The sequence below is a fragment of the Eulemur rufifrons genome, chromosome 3 (genome assembly GCF_041146395.1).
Source record: "Eulemur rufifrons isolate Redbay chromosome 3, OSU_ERuf_1, whole genome shotgun sequence".
In the NCBI taxonomy this organism is placed as follows: Eukaryota; Metazoa; Chordata; class Mammalia; order Primates; family Lemuridae; genus Eulemur; species Eulemur rufifrons.
The window spans coordinates 72,025,367-72,038,493 of NC_090985.1; the positions used below are offsets into that span (position 1 = coordinate 72,025,367).

Here is a 13,127-nt window from a genome sequence, read left to right on the forward strand (position 1 = left end):
TCGCTCTGCTTCGGGCACCTTACTAGACGGAACGGCGAGCGCTCTGTGGGCGGGACTACGCCAGCGGGGCGGGAACCGGCTCTGTGGGCGGATTACGCTCGGTGGGCGGGGCTTCGTTCTATTTATAGACCGGGACCTGTGGGCGGGGTTACACCCGATGGGCGGGACTACGGCTCGTGAACGGAATTTTGACTGGCTACCTCCTCTCGGAACTTCCGGGACCCTGTACGTGCAGATGACATCACCTGGAGTTTAAGAAGCTACACGCGGATATCCAAGGTCTGGTGAGAGGTTAATAAAGAAATTTTTCTGGGAGTTGTGAAGTTTACCGGGGTTGGGGCGGGATTGGGCCGGCTTCGTGCTGCGGTGGCGCGGAGGCTGGATTCCGTCGCGCTGTGCCTCACGCAGCCCTATTGGGCAGCAGGCCGAACCCCTGGTAGCTGTTGGTGTTGCCCAGAAATGAGTCTCAGGTAGGCACGCAGGAAGCAGACTGGGAGGGTGGCTGTGAGGGGGCTTCTGGGGCCAGCACCTGTGGAAGGAAGGGCTGGGAGAGGCGGGATGGACAGGGGGAGTCAAGCTGTGATGTTTGCTCCCTGGTGAGGCCCAGAGCTAGAGCTGCCTCCAGTGGGGCCAAGACAGCCAGGTCTTTCTACCCTCATGGGTTAGCCAAGGATGAAGGCTGCCTGGGAGCGGTGGCCCTTGAGACAGGCTGATCTTTGCAGCTGTGACAGTCCCTAAAGGGGCCTCACCTAACGGATGGAGAGCAAGAGAGGGGCCTTACTCTCTTGGCAGGGTCCCCAGTTTTGGGCTTTCATGATCGCAGTTTTCACGTGGTTATCAGAGAATTTCCGTATGCCCCCAACATGCGTATTAGCTTCTCCGCGAACCTTGCTTACATCCCCAACTCTAGTAGACCTCTTCCTCTTGCGTCCTCATTTGTATGCTATCCTTAACAACACCTATGTTCCATATGTATGTTATATATAGTATCATATGTAATACACATTATACCTATCATGTCTATTTGTGTATGTTCTGTATATATCACTTAACATTAGGTGTTTATGTTCCATATATTTTTAATCTATAAACACACATTTTTATCAGTTCTGTACCACACCTGACACACAGTAATTGATTAATAAATACTAGATGAGTGACTGGGTTTTGGTTACTATTAGGAGGCTTTTAGATTACTTGAGTTGAGGAGTTTTATTGTGTGTTTTGCTGCTTCTGTGATAATAATGTTTTTAAGTAGGAGTACTATTGGGTTTCAGAAGTGTTGCTGCCCCTGAGGCTACATTGAAGGAAGAGAAAAATTTTGGTCAAGAGATACTAAGTGAGCAAAGGAAAGAAAATGTGCAAGGTGTCTTCATAGAACAGTCAGTAGTCTAGACTGGCTAGTGCAGTGTGTATATAGAGGTAGCAGGAGATGTGTTTGACAAATTTAGGCTAGATTCAGGGTAGCAGTAATATTCTAGGCCAAGGCATATTGCCCCTTATGCATTGGGAGAGCCATTGAAGGTTCTTAACGTTGGGAAGGTTCATCACATAGCACTGTGCCAGATAGCCATTTGTGCAGATGGCTTAAGCCAGGGGTTGGCAAACTTTCTATAAAAGGCGAGACAGTAAGTATCTTAGGCTTTGTGGGTCATAGTTGTACTAGGAAAGCAGCTGTAGACAATACATAATTGAGTGGACGGAGCTGTGTTCCAATTAAACTTTAGTTACAAAGACAGGTTCCTGGCATGATTGGTCCATGGGCATAATTTGACAACCTGTGGTCTAACCTAATGGACCTTGGGACTGAGCAGTAACTCCATTCTGAACCATGCAATACCACACCATGTCTTTGTATTGCTTTTTTTTTATACATGAGAGGCAATATTACATGATGTTAGCTCTGATCTAGTCACCTGTAAGTCCTGGCATCCCCTGGTTACTAAAAGTGTGGTGTCGGGCAAATTAACTTCTCTTTGTACCAGTTTTTATCTGTAAAATGGGGATAATACTACCTCCCACAGAGGATTGTTGTGATGTGTAAATTAGTTAAAACATATAAAATGCTATTAGCATAGTGCTTGTACGTAAAAGCCCAATAAGCGTTAACTATTAATATTTTTTAAATTGTTTTCACATATGTTACTAAAGACAGATTTGAGAGATGTTTCTAAGGTAGAATTTACCAGCTTAATGCATGTCTAGCTACAGAGAGAAGAAAATATCCAAGGTTTCAAGGCAAGAGCCATTCACATAGAGGTGATATGGAAGTCATAAAAGTAATTTAAGTGGCTGAGCATGGTGGCTCACCCCTGTAATCCTTGCACGCTGGGTGGCTGAGGTGGGAGGATAGCCTGAGGTCAAGTGTTTGAGACCAGCTTGAGTAAGAGTGAGACCCTGCCTCTACTAAAAATAGAAAAATTAGCTGGGTATGGTGGCGCTTGCCTGTAGTCCCAGCTACTTGGGAGGCTGAGCCAGGAGGATTGCTTGATCCCAGGAGTTTGAGGTTGCTGTGAGCCATGATGATGCCACTGCATTCTAGCTGGGCAACATAATGAGACCCTATATTAATAAAAAAAAAAAAAAGTAATTTAAGGGAGAGAGGGAGGTAGGGAGTTGAGGATTAAGAACTGATTTTGACGGGATGCACAGGAGAGAAAGTGGAAAGAGTAAAAAGGAACGAAAAAGAAGTCAAGAAGGAGACAGAGTCAGTCCCTAAAGTATGACAGGAACCAAAATAGTGTAGTAGAGGAGTAGAGGGATAGATGGTGATGGTTAACCTCATCAGAGATGCTGCTGAGAAAAAGTAGTTGTGCTGGTAAATGAATTCAACCAGCAGATGTTAATTGGGTGCCTCCCGTGGGCCAGGTGCTGGGGACGCAGAACAGAATTAGATACAATAGTAGGGGTAGACATGGAAGTAATTTAATACATGCAGCAACTTCTAAAATAATCAGGAGGTAAGATGGAATTTCTTAGACTTAATTGGTACCTTTGCTTTAAAAATTAAAATGATTTAGTTCATAAATGTAGGGAATTTAATTGAACTTATTTTCTTTCTTTCCTAGACAATGGCCAAGAACAAATTAAGAGGGCAGAAGTCCAGGAATGTATTTCACATAGCCAGCCAAAAAAACTTTAAGGCTAAAAACAAAGCAAAACCAGTTACAACTAATCTTAAGAAGGTGAGTATTAATAAAGTACTCTTCTTGACTTAAAGCAAAGCACAGTTATAAGCTACTGAACTAGATATTTTAAAAAAATTTTTTTTAGCTTTTTGTACAAAGGCAAGATGATCTTAAACATTTGCTTAAAAAAAATGAAGGATAACCACCTTTCCTTGAATCCAAATGTAAGAAAAAAGCATTTTAACTACAAATATGTGAAGCTCCATGTAACAGTTTAATAGCTTTATTAGAGCATAAAAATCATGAAAAACCACAGTATGGGAAATACATCCAAGAACATATTAATAGAGCCAAGACGGGATGTCAGTGAGCACCCATTCTATTTTCTCCTTAGTAATTCTTATCTGTCTGAAGATAACTGAAACTCAAAATCCTGTTAAGATAAAATATTTTATTTCTTGACATGTAAAATTTGAAAACAAAGGAGTTTCTTTGTTTATATTTCAAAATACTTGAGAAATTTCTTCATCAAGATTAAGTAGAGTCTTTTAAGAAAATTCCTTAAGAAAATGTTTTCAAGTGTTGGTAGTAGGTGGAGTCAGCTCTCTAGGACTCAGTAATTATAATAGTCCATAGGAATGTAACATTTTATCTTCCAACTTTCATGAGCTAGTCAGTTACGCTTTTTGGTTGAGCAGTTTTATGATTTTGTAAATGCTAAAAACGAAATAAAGCTGGATGATGTGATGGGGGTTTGGGGATGACAATTTTACATTGGATTTTGCTCATAGGTGACACTGAAACCAAGACCAGAATGATAAGGAGCTGGGAAGTGTTGGGAGCAGTGTGTGCTAGGCAGAGATAATAGCAAGTGCAGAGGCTCTGAGCTATGGAAAAGCTTGGTATACTTGAGGAAGATTATTTTGTTTGGATGGGAGGTACTAGAACCTTCACATGTGCTGATAGGTAGGATCTAAGAGAGATCTGTGGGTGGGCGGCATAAGATGCAAAGGAGCTGAGGGTTTTGAAGGAGAAATTGTTTGCTAGCAGCAGTGAAGAACAAGACCACCAGCCTAACCTCTTATACTCAAAAGAGGAGGACTGCAAGGGAAGCTGTCCTCAGGGAAATTCCATTCAGACAAAAAGGTTAAGGAAGGATTCAGAGATGTACTGTTAGAAGACATTAAAAGTATTTGATCTAGGTTTCTTTTTTTATAGATAAGGGATGACAGTACCATAGCCCAGAAAAATCACAGTCACTGTAAGAATATAGGAAAAAACAAACTCAAGTTTCTCCTGTTCTTTCTCTCACATAGACACTCACCACTTCTGATAGAAGATTTGTGGGGGTTTTCCCCACACCAAGCAATTCTGCAGGTGAATCACCAGCAGGCATCAGCTGGGTGTCCTCTAATTTAATTCAAATCTGACACTGTCTACCTGGAGATGGCATCAGACCTCCCAGGTTGTGGGTTCAGTCCCCACAAGACTGCCCCCTCCACTTGTGATGCCAGTTGCAAGCCCCAGGTTGTTTTACCTGAACTTCTAACCCCCATAACCCCCTCCTTGGGTTCTATTAATTTGCTGGAGCAGCTCACATAACCCAGGAAAACACTACTTACTTTTATTGATTTATTATGTTATGTTATAAAGGATTTTATTAAGGTTGGTGCAAAAGTAATTGCAGTTTTAGCATTGTTGAAATTTGCCGTTTGATATTGGAATACATTCTTAAATAAATGTGGGTATGTTATACATCATTTTAATGCACATTTCTTGCTTTATGCTTTTTTTGCTAATGACATTACTTGCCACTTATATTTATTTTAGACTATGGAAATGATGTTAGACAAAAAGCAAATCTGAGCAATTTTCTTATTCGAGTTCAAAATGGGTCATAAAGCAGCAGAGACAACTTGCAACATCAACAATGTATTTGGCCCAGGACCTACATGATGAGTGCGATGTGCACTGTCTAGGGAATGGACACGCTTGAAGCTCAGACTCAGGGGGATGGGGAGGCATGGGCAATATATATAACCTGAACTTTTGTACCCCCATAATGAGCTGAAATGAAAAAAAAAAAAAAAAAAGAAGAAGAAGAAGAACAACACAGTGCAGTGATGGTTCAAGAAGTTTGGCAAAGGAGATGAGAGCCTTGAAGATGAGGAGCACAGTGGCCAGCCATCAGAAGTTGACAACAGCCAGTTGAGAGCAATCATTGAAGCTGATCCTCTTACAACTACACGAGAAGTTGCTGAAGAACTCAATGTCAACTGTTCTACGGTCGTTTGGCATTTGAAGCAAATTGGAAAGGTGAAAAAGCTTGAAAAGTGAGTGCCTTATGAGCTGACCAAAAATCAAAAAAATCATCGTTTTGAAGTGTCATCTTCTCTTATTGTACGCAACAAGAATGAACCATTTCTCTGTTGGATTGTGATGTGCAATAAAAAGTGGATTTTTTTTTTTCCTTTTTAAAGAAAGGCTTTATTGCTGCAATTAGACACCCCAGTGTATAGCACAAACCCCCCTGTACAGAGAATTATTCAAGTGGTAATACTGAGAAACAGTGAACATACACAAAAGAATACAAAACTAGACATTCAGATAACTAGAAACTTTCTAAGGTAAGAAAAATTTCAAATGTGAAGTGGCTTTAGAAACTACACCACATTTTATACGACAGCTGGTGAAGACCGGCTCATTGGTTGGACTGAAAAGAAGTTCTAAATCACTTCCCAAAGCCAAACGTGCACCAAAAAAAGGTCATGGTCATTGTTTGGTGGTCTGCTGCCAGTCTGATCCACTACAGCTTTCTGAATCCCAACGAAACTATTACATCTGAGAAGTATGCTCAACAAATTGATGAGATGCACCAAAAACTGCATTCCCTGCAGCTAGCATTGGTCAATAAAAAGGGCCCAATTCTTCTCCATAACAACACCCGACCACAGGTCACACAACCAACGCTTCAAAAGTTGAATGAATTGGGCTACAAAGTTTTGCCTCATCCACCATATTCACCTGACCTCTCACCAACCACCACTTCTTCAAGCATTTTGACAACTTTTTGCAGGGAAAACACTTCCACAACCAGCAGGATGCAGAGAATGCTTTCCAAGAGTTTATGGAATCCTGAAGCATGGATTTTTACACTACAGGAATAAACAAACTTATTTCTCATTGGCAAAAATGTGTTCATTGTAATGGTTCCTATTTTGATTAAAAAGATGTGTTTGAGCCTAGTTATAATTTAAAATTCACAGTCAGAAACCGCAATTACTTTTGTACCAACCTAAGAGACGCACAGCCAAATGGCAGATGCCTAGGACAAGGGGTGTATGCGGAAGGGGCATACTACTCTGCAGGGACCTCTGTGTGTTTCGCTATCCATCCAGATGCTCTCCAAACCCTATTCTTTTGGTGTTTTATGGAGGTTTCATTATGTAGGCATGATTGATTAAATCTTATTGGCCATTTCTGATTAATTTAACCCTCATCTTATCTCCCTTTCCCCTCCCTAAGCTAAAAGTCCCAACTTTCTAACCCTGGGAGGGTCCTTCAGGTGACCAGCCCCTATCCTGAAGTTATCTAAAGAGACCTTAGCCATAAGCCATCTCGTTAGCATTCAAAAGACAGGCATATCCCTCTGCAGATTCCAAGGATTTTAGAAGTTGTATGACAGGAAATGGGGACAAAGACCAAATATATATATCTAATTACAAATCACCTTATCGGACATATTTTGGCCTTCCTATATTAGTAAAGTCTAAGTGTGAGGCATATCCACATAAATCTTATTTTTGGAAATCAAAACCTTTTGTCTCAAATTTCCCAATAAGATTAAGAATTTTAGTGTGAATTATCCCCAATTTGTAGATAAGAGTTTTTAGATTTTTAGGTTTAACAAGGTTAAGGTTGAACATATTTTATCTTTCATGGCTATGAGAACATAGATTAATGCTTTTTTTCTTTTTTAAAAGATAAACATTATGAATGATGAAAAAGTTAAGAGAGTCAATAAAGCTTTTGTAAATATACAAAAGGAACTTGCCCACTTCTCAAAAGGCCTTTCTCTTGAACCTGTGGAGAAAGAATTGGTAAGTAGAAATCACTTGCTTTGTTTATAGCCTATAAATTGAGGGCTAACAAATTAAACTCCAAATTTTCCAAACCTGTATGTTGAGTGTAATTTTTAGGACTTGGCTCTTCAGTGTACTTGGCTCTATAGTATATATAGCATGTTTAGTCATATTCAGACTCTAAAACAATGAGTCTGAATATAAGAACTTATTGTACTTCCAAAGGTATGACTAGAAGAAATTTAATTGGATAACAGATTATATACAAGTCATTTTTGTTTGCTGTTGTTATCTAAGTTTTTCAATATAACACTTTCTCCCTTTAGATTCCTCAGCCGCCTCATGAAAGCGAACCAGTTAATGTTGATGAAGCTACAAGATTAATGGCTCAATTGTAATACAGTGATGATATAGCTAATTCCCCAAAAAGACCAATAAATTAAATGTTTTATACAATTTTATTTTTAAAAATCTTGTTAATGTACAGGCATTGGCACATTTAAAAAATAAACTACATAAACAGATCTTTCCTAATAATCTAGGAAAGTGGAATGTCAGAAGTCAACAAAATGTGATAAACTTAAAGTGCTAAAACAGAAGGCACTTCACAAAATCTGTTCACTGAAACAGTTATATATCCTCATTTACATCCTTCACTTTATAAGTGGCAGTGAATGTCTGTTTGGATTGAAGGACATACAGAAATACAATTTCATGGCAGTAAAAATATAAGACAAACAAATGATGAGCCCTTGGCCAACTTATTTTGTTTTTGCTGAGCTGTAGTCTATTTTAACTCTCCTCTCATAGGAGGAAAAAAAAACAGAAGAATTCAGAACTGGAAGAAAAGTTGAAATCGCAGAATGTAATTACTTGGGGGGGTGGGAGGGTAGGGAAGTTGGTGGATATTAAACCACTTTTCCCATGAAGCAATCAGAGCCCTATGTTTTTATGGTTGAAGTTTTGTGAAGTAAAAAAGAAAGTATTAGGGAAAAAGACTTCAGTATCAGTGAACTAAAAAGGTGTTACATTCATTATTTTAAATACTTAGGTTATTAAGAAGTCTAAAATGTTACACAGTTAGAGGTAGATAACAGTCCCAAGTTTCCATAGAATCTAATAATTTAGTATCTGGACATCAAACAGATCACAGACTCCTTCATTATCATCTAAATTAAAGTTGTAGTCATCTGCTGGGGTAGGAGAAAGCCTTAAGAGAGGAAACACTGCAAACAAAAAATAAATTCAGTGTTAAAGATCGTTTCTATAAAACATAAAATATGCTTAAATACATCAATCCAAATTAAATTGTTTGTTGTGACACATGAAATTTTTTTTTTTTTTTTTGAGACAGAGTCTCACTTTGTTGCCCGGGCTAGAGTGAGTGCTGTGGCGTCAGCCTAGCTCACAGCAACCTCAAACTCCTGGGCTTAAGCGATCCTACTGCCTCAGCCTCCCAAGTAGCTGGGACTACAGGCATGTGCCACCATGCCCAGCTAATTTTTTCTATATATATTTTTAGTTGGCCAGATAATTTCTTTCTATTTTTAGTAGAGATGGGGTCTCACTCTTGCTCAGGCTGCTCGAACTCCTGACCTCACGCGATCCACCCGCCTGGGCCTCCCAGAGTCCTAGGATTATAGCCGTGAGCCACTGCACCTGGCTGACACATGAATTTTTTAAGTATAGGAAAATGATCAAATTAATGACTTGTTTAATATATATTTTAAGAGATTCTCATTTAGTGACAATTTGTACATTGATTATTGGTATTAGTTTGAGAAATAGAGGTTAAAATTTTATTCAACTTGTCACTAAGATGTATGATTAAAAACATTGATCAAAGTTTATTTTGTTTGCCACTTTAAAAACAATTATGAACTAGACTTACTAAATTTGCTGACATTGCCTGCTTCTACATAAGTGTTTAGTATATCTCTAAGTGGTTAGTGTACCATTTGCTAGGTCTCTGTTATATTTGTTAGGAACTAGAACTCTGAATCCAAGAACCTATAAAAAGATGAAGCCCAGAGAAAAATTATTAAAGTAATTAGCACATTGTGGCTAACTGATTTTTAAGAATTTTTCAGATTAGATGACAACATGGCTAATGCTAGTAATAGTTCGTTGACTTCACATTGGCAGGCTGAAATTGGCCATGGTAGGGGTATTTACGCAAGTGAGTGTTCTGATCACCTGTTGATTTAGATAGGCTATTTTACTCTTCTTGGGCCAGATTCTTCAGGAGTAGAAAGGGCTGGTGTGCCAACAGTTGATAAGTTTATTCAGGAAGGTGAGAAGTATCCCCAAATGGATTTCTTTCCATCAAAATGCAGGCAAAGAAAAATAAATTCGGAAGGATGCCTGTCATTTACTGTAAAGTATTATTAGGGGAGGATTTTCATGAATCATCATAGTAAAGCAGTTAGAAAATATAAGTTCTTCATTTCTTTTAAATCGTGTCATTTACAAATTGTAGAAAAGCATTATTGATGTATAAGGTAGTAAAATTTTAACCTACTTACCATCAGAAGACATTAACTCATCAATGATATCACCACTAATAGATCCTGCTGGAAACAGAAATGTAAAAAAGTTTTGTTACATTTCTGTTTACATATTTTAACAGTAAAAGACACTTATATTTAAACACAGGTAGCCATAGAAGCATCCTGACTGACATTGCAAAGTTAAAGTCCTGGTACTTTGTGGAAAGATCATTCTCACGAGTACCTACTCTGTGTCTGGCATTACTTTCATACTTCACAACTCAAGATGAAAACCAGAAGACTCATCATCCTACTCCCAAAACTAACTCAGTTTTACAGAGTCAGTGGTATTGTAATTCTCCCAGTCACCCAACCTTAAAACTTTAACATCACTTTCTATTCCTCCTGTCTGCTTTATCTCCAGATCTCATACACATCAAATGTTGCTTATTTTGCCTAAATAATATTCACCAAATCTGTTATTTTTCTTCCGACTCCCACTCTCATCACTATTTCAGCCTTAATGTTCTCTGTTACATAGGTGCAGATATCTAATCTTCAATCTCCATAGCCTCTGATCTCTTTTGCTTCCCAAGGCCAAAAGCATCTTCTTTCCCAATCATGTTATCCTGTGCTCAGCACTGTATAGCTCTAATTGTGCAACTTCCTTGGTCACAAATCTTCGCTGGCTTATTGGCTAAAAGTCCTAACTCACTCTGATATTCGAGGCCCTCTCTAATCTGCCCCAAAATTACTTTCCCTAGTATTTTCAAATATAAAACCATATGGAAGCCAATGTACTAACTATGTCTAAACTAAACCATATAGAGCTTGCCTGCTTTATTTATCCCAATTAGAATATAAGCTTTTTAAGAACTATGCCTTCTATTGTGCATCCAAGTGGCAAATAGTATAGCAATATTTTTAGGGGAAGGAAAGGGAAGGATGGCGCAAAAAGATGCTAAAAAACATTTCATGTCCAGTTAGACCTTTTTAGCTTCACTTTTAACTACTGTAAATTCTCAAAATAGTAATGAGACACATCCCAGAGGTAAAAATAAATAATTTGGATTATGTGCAATAGTTTTTAATTATCTACAATATGACATCTATATTGGCACAACTAATCTATTCAGCAATCATTGAGAAAATGCCTACCATGAACCCCTTTATTTGGAATACTAAGGAGTTGCTAAATACCTAGCCATGTAACCAGTGGGAAAGACTGGGTAACAAGGAAATTTTTATAAATTTAGGAGTTGTGCTTCCTACTCCTGATACCCAGTCTTTAGTATTTTAGCTATTTATCATTTCATAGATGAAATGCAAGGAATTTAGGAAGGCAAGATTTCCCAAATAATTGGAGTTGAGACCATTTATCAACTTTATAAAACTAAGCTTCCCAATTAAAAAGTATAACAATATGGAGAAACAGGAGGCATAAGTTACTATGTTCTACACAAGTTTGATTTTTCTTAAAGGTAGATAGAACATATTTCAATTATTTATACTAAACACACTCAGAGATAAAAGAACCTTACCAAGTAAACTTGAGATAAAAGCTGACATAGGTAAATAGTAAAAGAAGGGAAAGGAATAGTTTTGGCTTAATTGATCCCAAAAATGGAATCCTAAGGAAAACAGCAAACCTTGGCCCATAAATTCTTCCATTTCTCAGTATTCATAGTTCTATATATAGTCTTAACCACGTTAATATTATACTTGATTGAATATTTCTGAGAGTGTGTGTGTGTGTGTGTGTGTGTAAGACACACATGTAGTAATATAAACACAGGATCTGTTTTTAAATTTTTATCATAAATACCTATCCCAGTGCTGGGTAAACAAGAGACACTAAATGAATACTTGTTCATTAAATTAAGCTTACTCTTTTGCCTTCTGTATTAGACAACAGAATAACGTCACAACTGATAAATTCAGAAAAGCTCTCCAACTTATGCAGAGAAATGCATCATGAGAACATGATAGAGTACTTACACAAACCTAGATGGCATGGCCTACTCCATTACATAGCTCCCTTATTTTATGGGACCATTGTAACCATGGTCCATCATTGACTGAAACATTATTATGTGGCGCGTGACTGTAGTACAGGTTGAACATCCCTAATCTGAAAATTCAAAATCTGAAACTTTGAGCACAAACATGATGCCATAAGTGGAAAATTCCATACCTGACCTCATGTGATGGATCAGTCAATGCACAGTCAAAACTTTGTTTTGTGCACATAAAATTACTGAAAATATTGTTATAATATTACCTTCAGGCTATAAGGTATATATAAAATATAAATGAATTTTGTGTTTAGACTTGGGCCCCACCCCTAAGATATCTCATTATGTATATGCAAATATTCCAAAATCTAAAAAAATCCAAAATGCTTCTGGTCCCAAGCACTTTGGATAAGGGATACTCAATCTGTATTCATACTTTCCCCTCTCTAATTTGTAAAACAAAGGCTCTGAACCCACCGGAAGATATATCTGTAGCTGGTGTCTGCTGGAGGAGATTCTGGCTTCTTTCAGAAACATGTTGCTCAGGCAGGTTCTGAGTTGCTGTGTTGGATTTCTGTGGAGTCACTGGAGTTGAGGACTGAGAGGAAGACTGTGTGAGGTCATCAGGTGGAGGAACAGGAAAAACCACGGGCTTAGATGAACTGGACTCTTTATTTATAAGCAGCACGTGGATAGGTCCTGAATGACTCTTTAGATTGATCTGGTATTTCTTTTGTCCATTCTGACCCTTTGAAGTTATTGGGTATAAACAAATGAATAATTACTAACAATTCTAGCTTCCTTGAAACATTAACAATAAGACAGGCAAAGCTACTGGGGACTAATAACTAAATTCATATAACAAAATAAAATCATTAAGTCAAAACACAAGAGTAGAATGAGATATTGAGGGATGTAAACCACTTGTTTCTAAAAAGTAAACTTTTCTCAATCACCGATCAGCAAAAACTCTCGGTTGTAGAATTCTGGCAACCATCCATTTTCACTGTGTGTATTATACATGTCAGTGCTCAGCAGTGCTCCAAGCATTCTCCATATGCAGGAACTCCATCTACTGGAGGTAGCTGGCCACCATGGATGTCTTCATCTCAACATGCTCTCTTAGTTTACAACTATTTCACAAATCAAAACTGTTTCCCCATTTTGTAAGTACAAAGACAACTGATTTTTCCTACAGAGAAATAAATATAAAATCCCTGCAGTTCCGAAAATTAATTTGTACCCCCAGGCTTCAGACTGTACTATAAATGCCTGAATACAAACTTCTAGAATGGTGGGGAGGCCAGGTAGATATATAGTAATCTTTTTCTACTCTCTTTTTTGGCTGTTATAGCTTTCAAATCAGTTTGTTTTAGAAAATCTGAACCTGAAAACTAAAATCATGAAACTCAT

General features: G+C 38.1%; 2 protein-coding genes across 3 annotated transcripts in view; one reads left to right on the forward strand and one right to left on the reverse strand.

Moving 5' to 3' along the window:
- The first annotated feature begins 222 nt into the window (after positions 1 to 222).
- Positions 223 to 8,139, forward strand: RBIS (ribosomal biogenesis factor). Its single transcript, XM_069466270.1, has 4 exons — positions 223 to 279; positions 3,069 to 3,185; positions 7,112 to 7,228; positions 7,537 to 8,139. Exons 2-4 carry the CDS (start codon positions 3,072 to 3,074, stop codon positions 7,606 to 7,608), a joined length of 303 nt encoding a protein of 100 aa, XP_069322371.1. The 5' UTR covers positions 223 to 279; positions 3,069 to 3,071; the 3' UTR covers positions 7,609 to 8,139.
- The window catches only part of E2F5 (E2F transcription factor 5), a 28,717-nt gene continuing 23,239 nt past the window's right edge, over positions 7,650 to 13,127 (reverse strand). The window contains exons 6-8 of one of the 2 annotated variants that reach the window (XM_069466268.1): positions 12,192 to 12,462; positions 9,736 to 9,780; positions 7,650 to 8,436 (exon numbers count right to left, since the gene is read on the reverse strand). In XM_069466268.1, the coding sequence (XP_069322369.1) occupies positions 8,327 to 8,436; positions 9,736 to 9,780; positions 12,192 to 12,462 (426 nt within the window). In that variant the 3' untranslated portion in view covers positions 7,650 to 8,326. Of the gene's footprint in view, positions 8,437 to 9,735; positions 9,784 to 12,191; positions 12,463 to 13,127 lie in introns of both variants that reach the window. The other variant, XM_069466267.1, reaches the window with a different exon arrangement.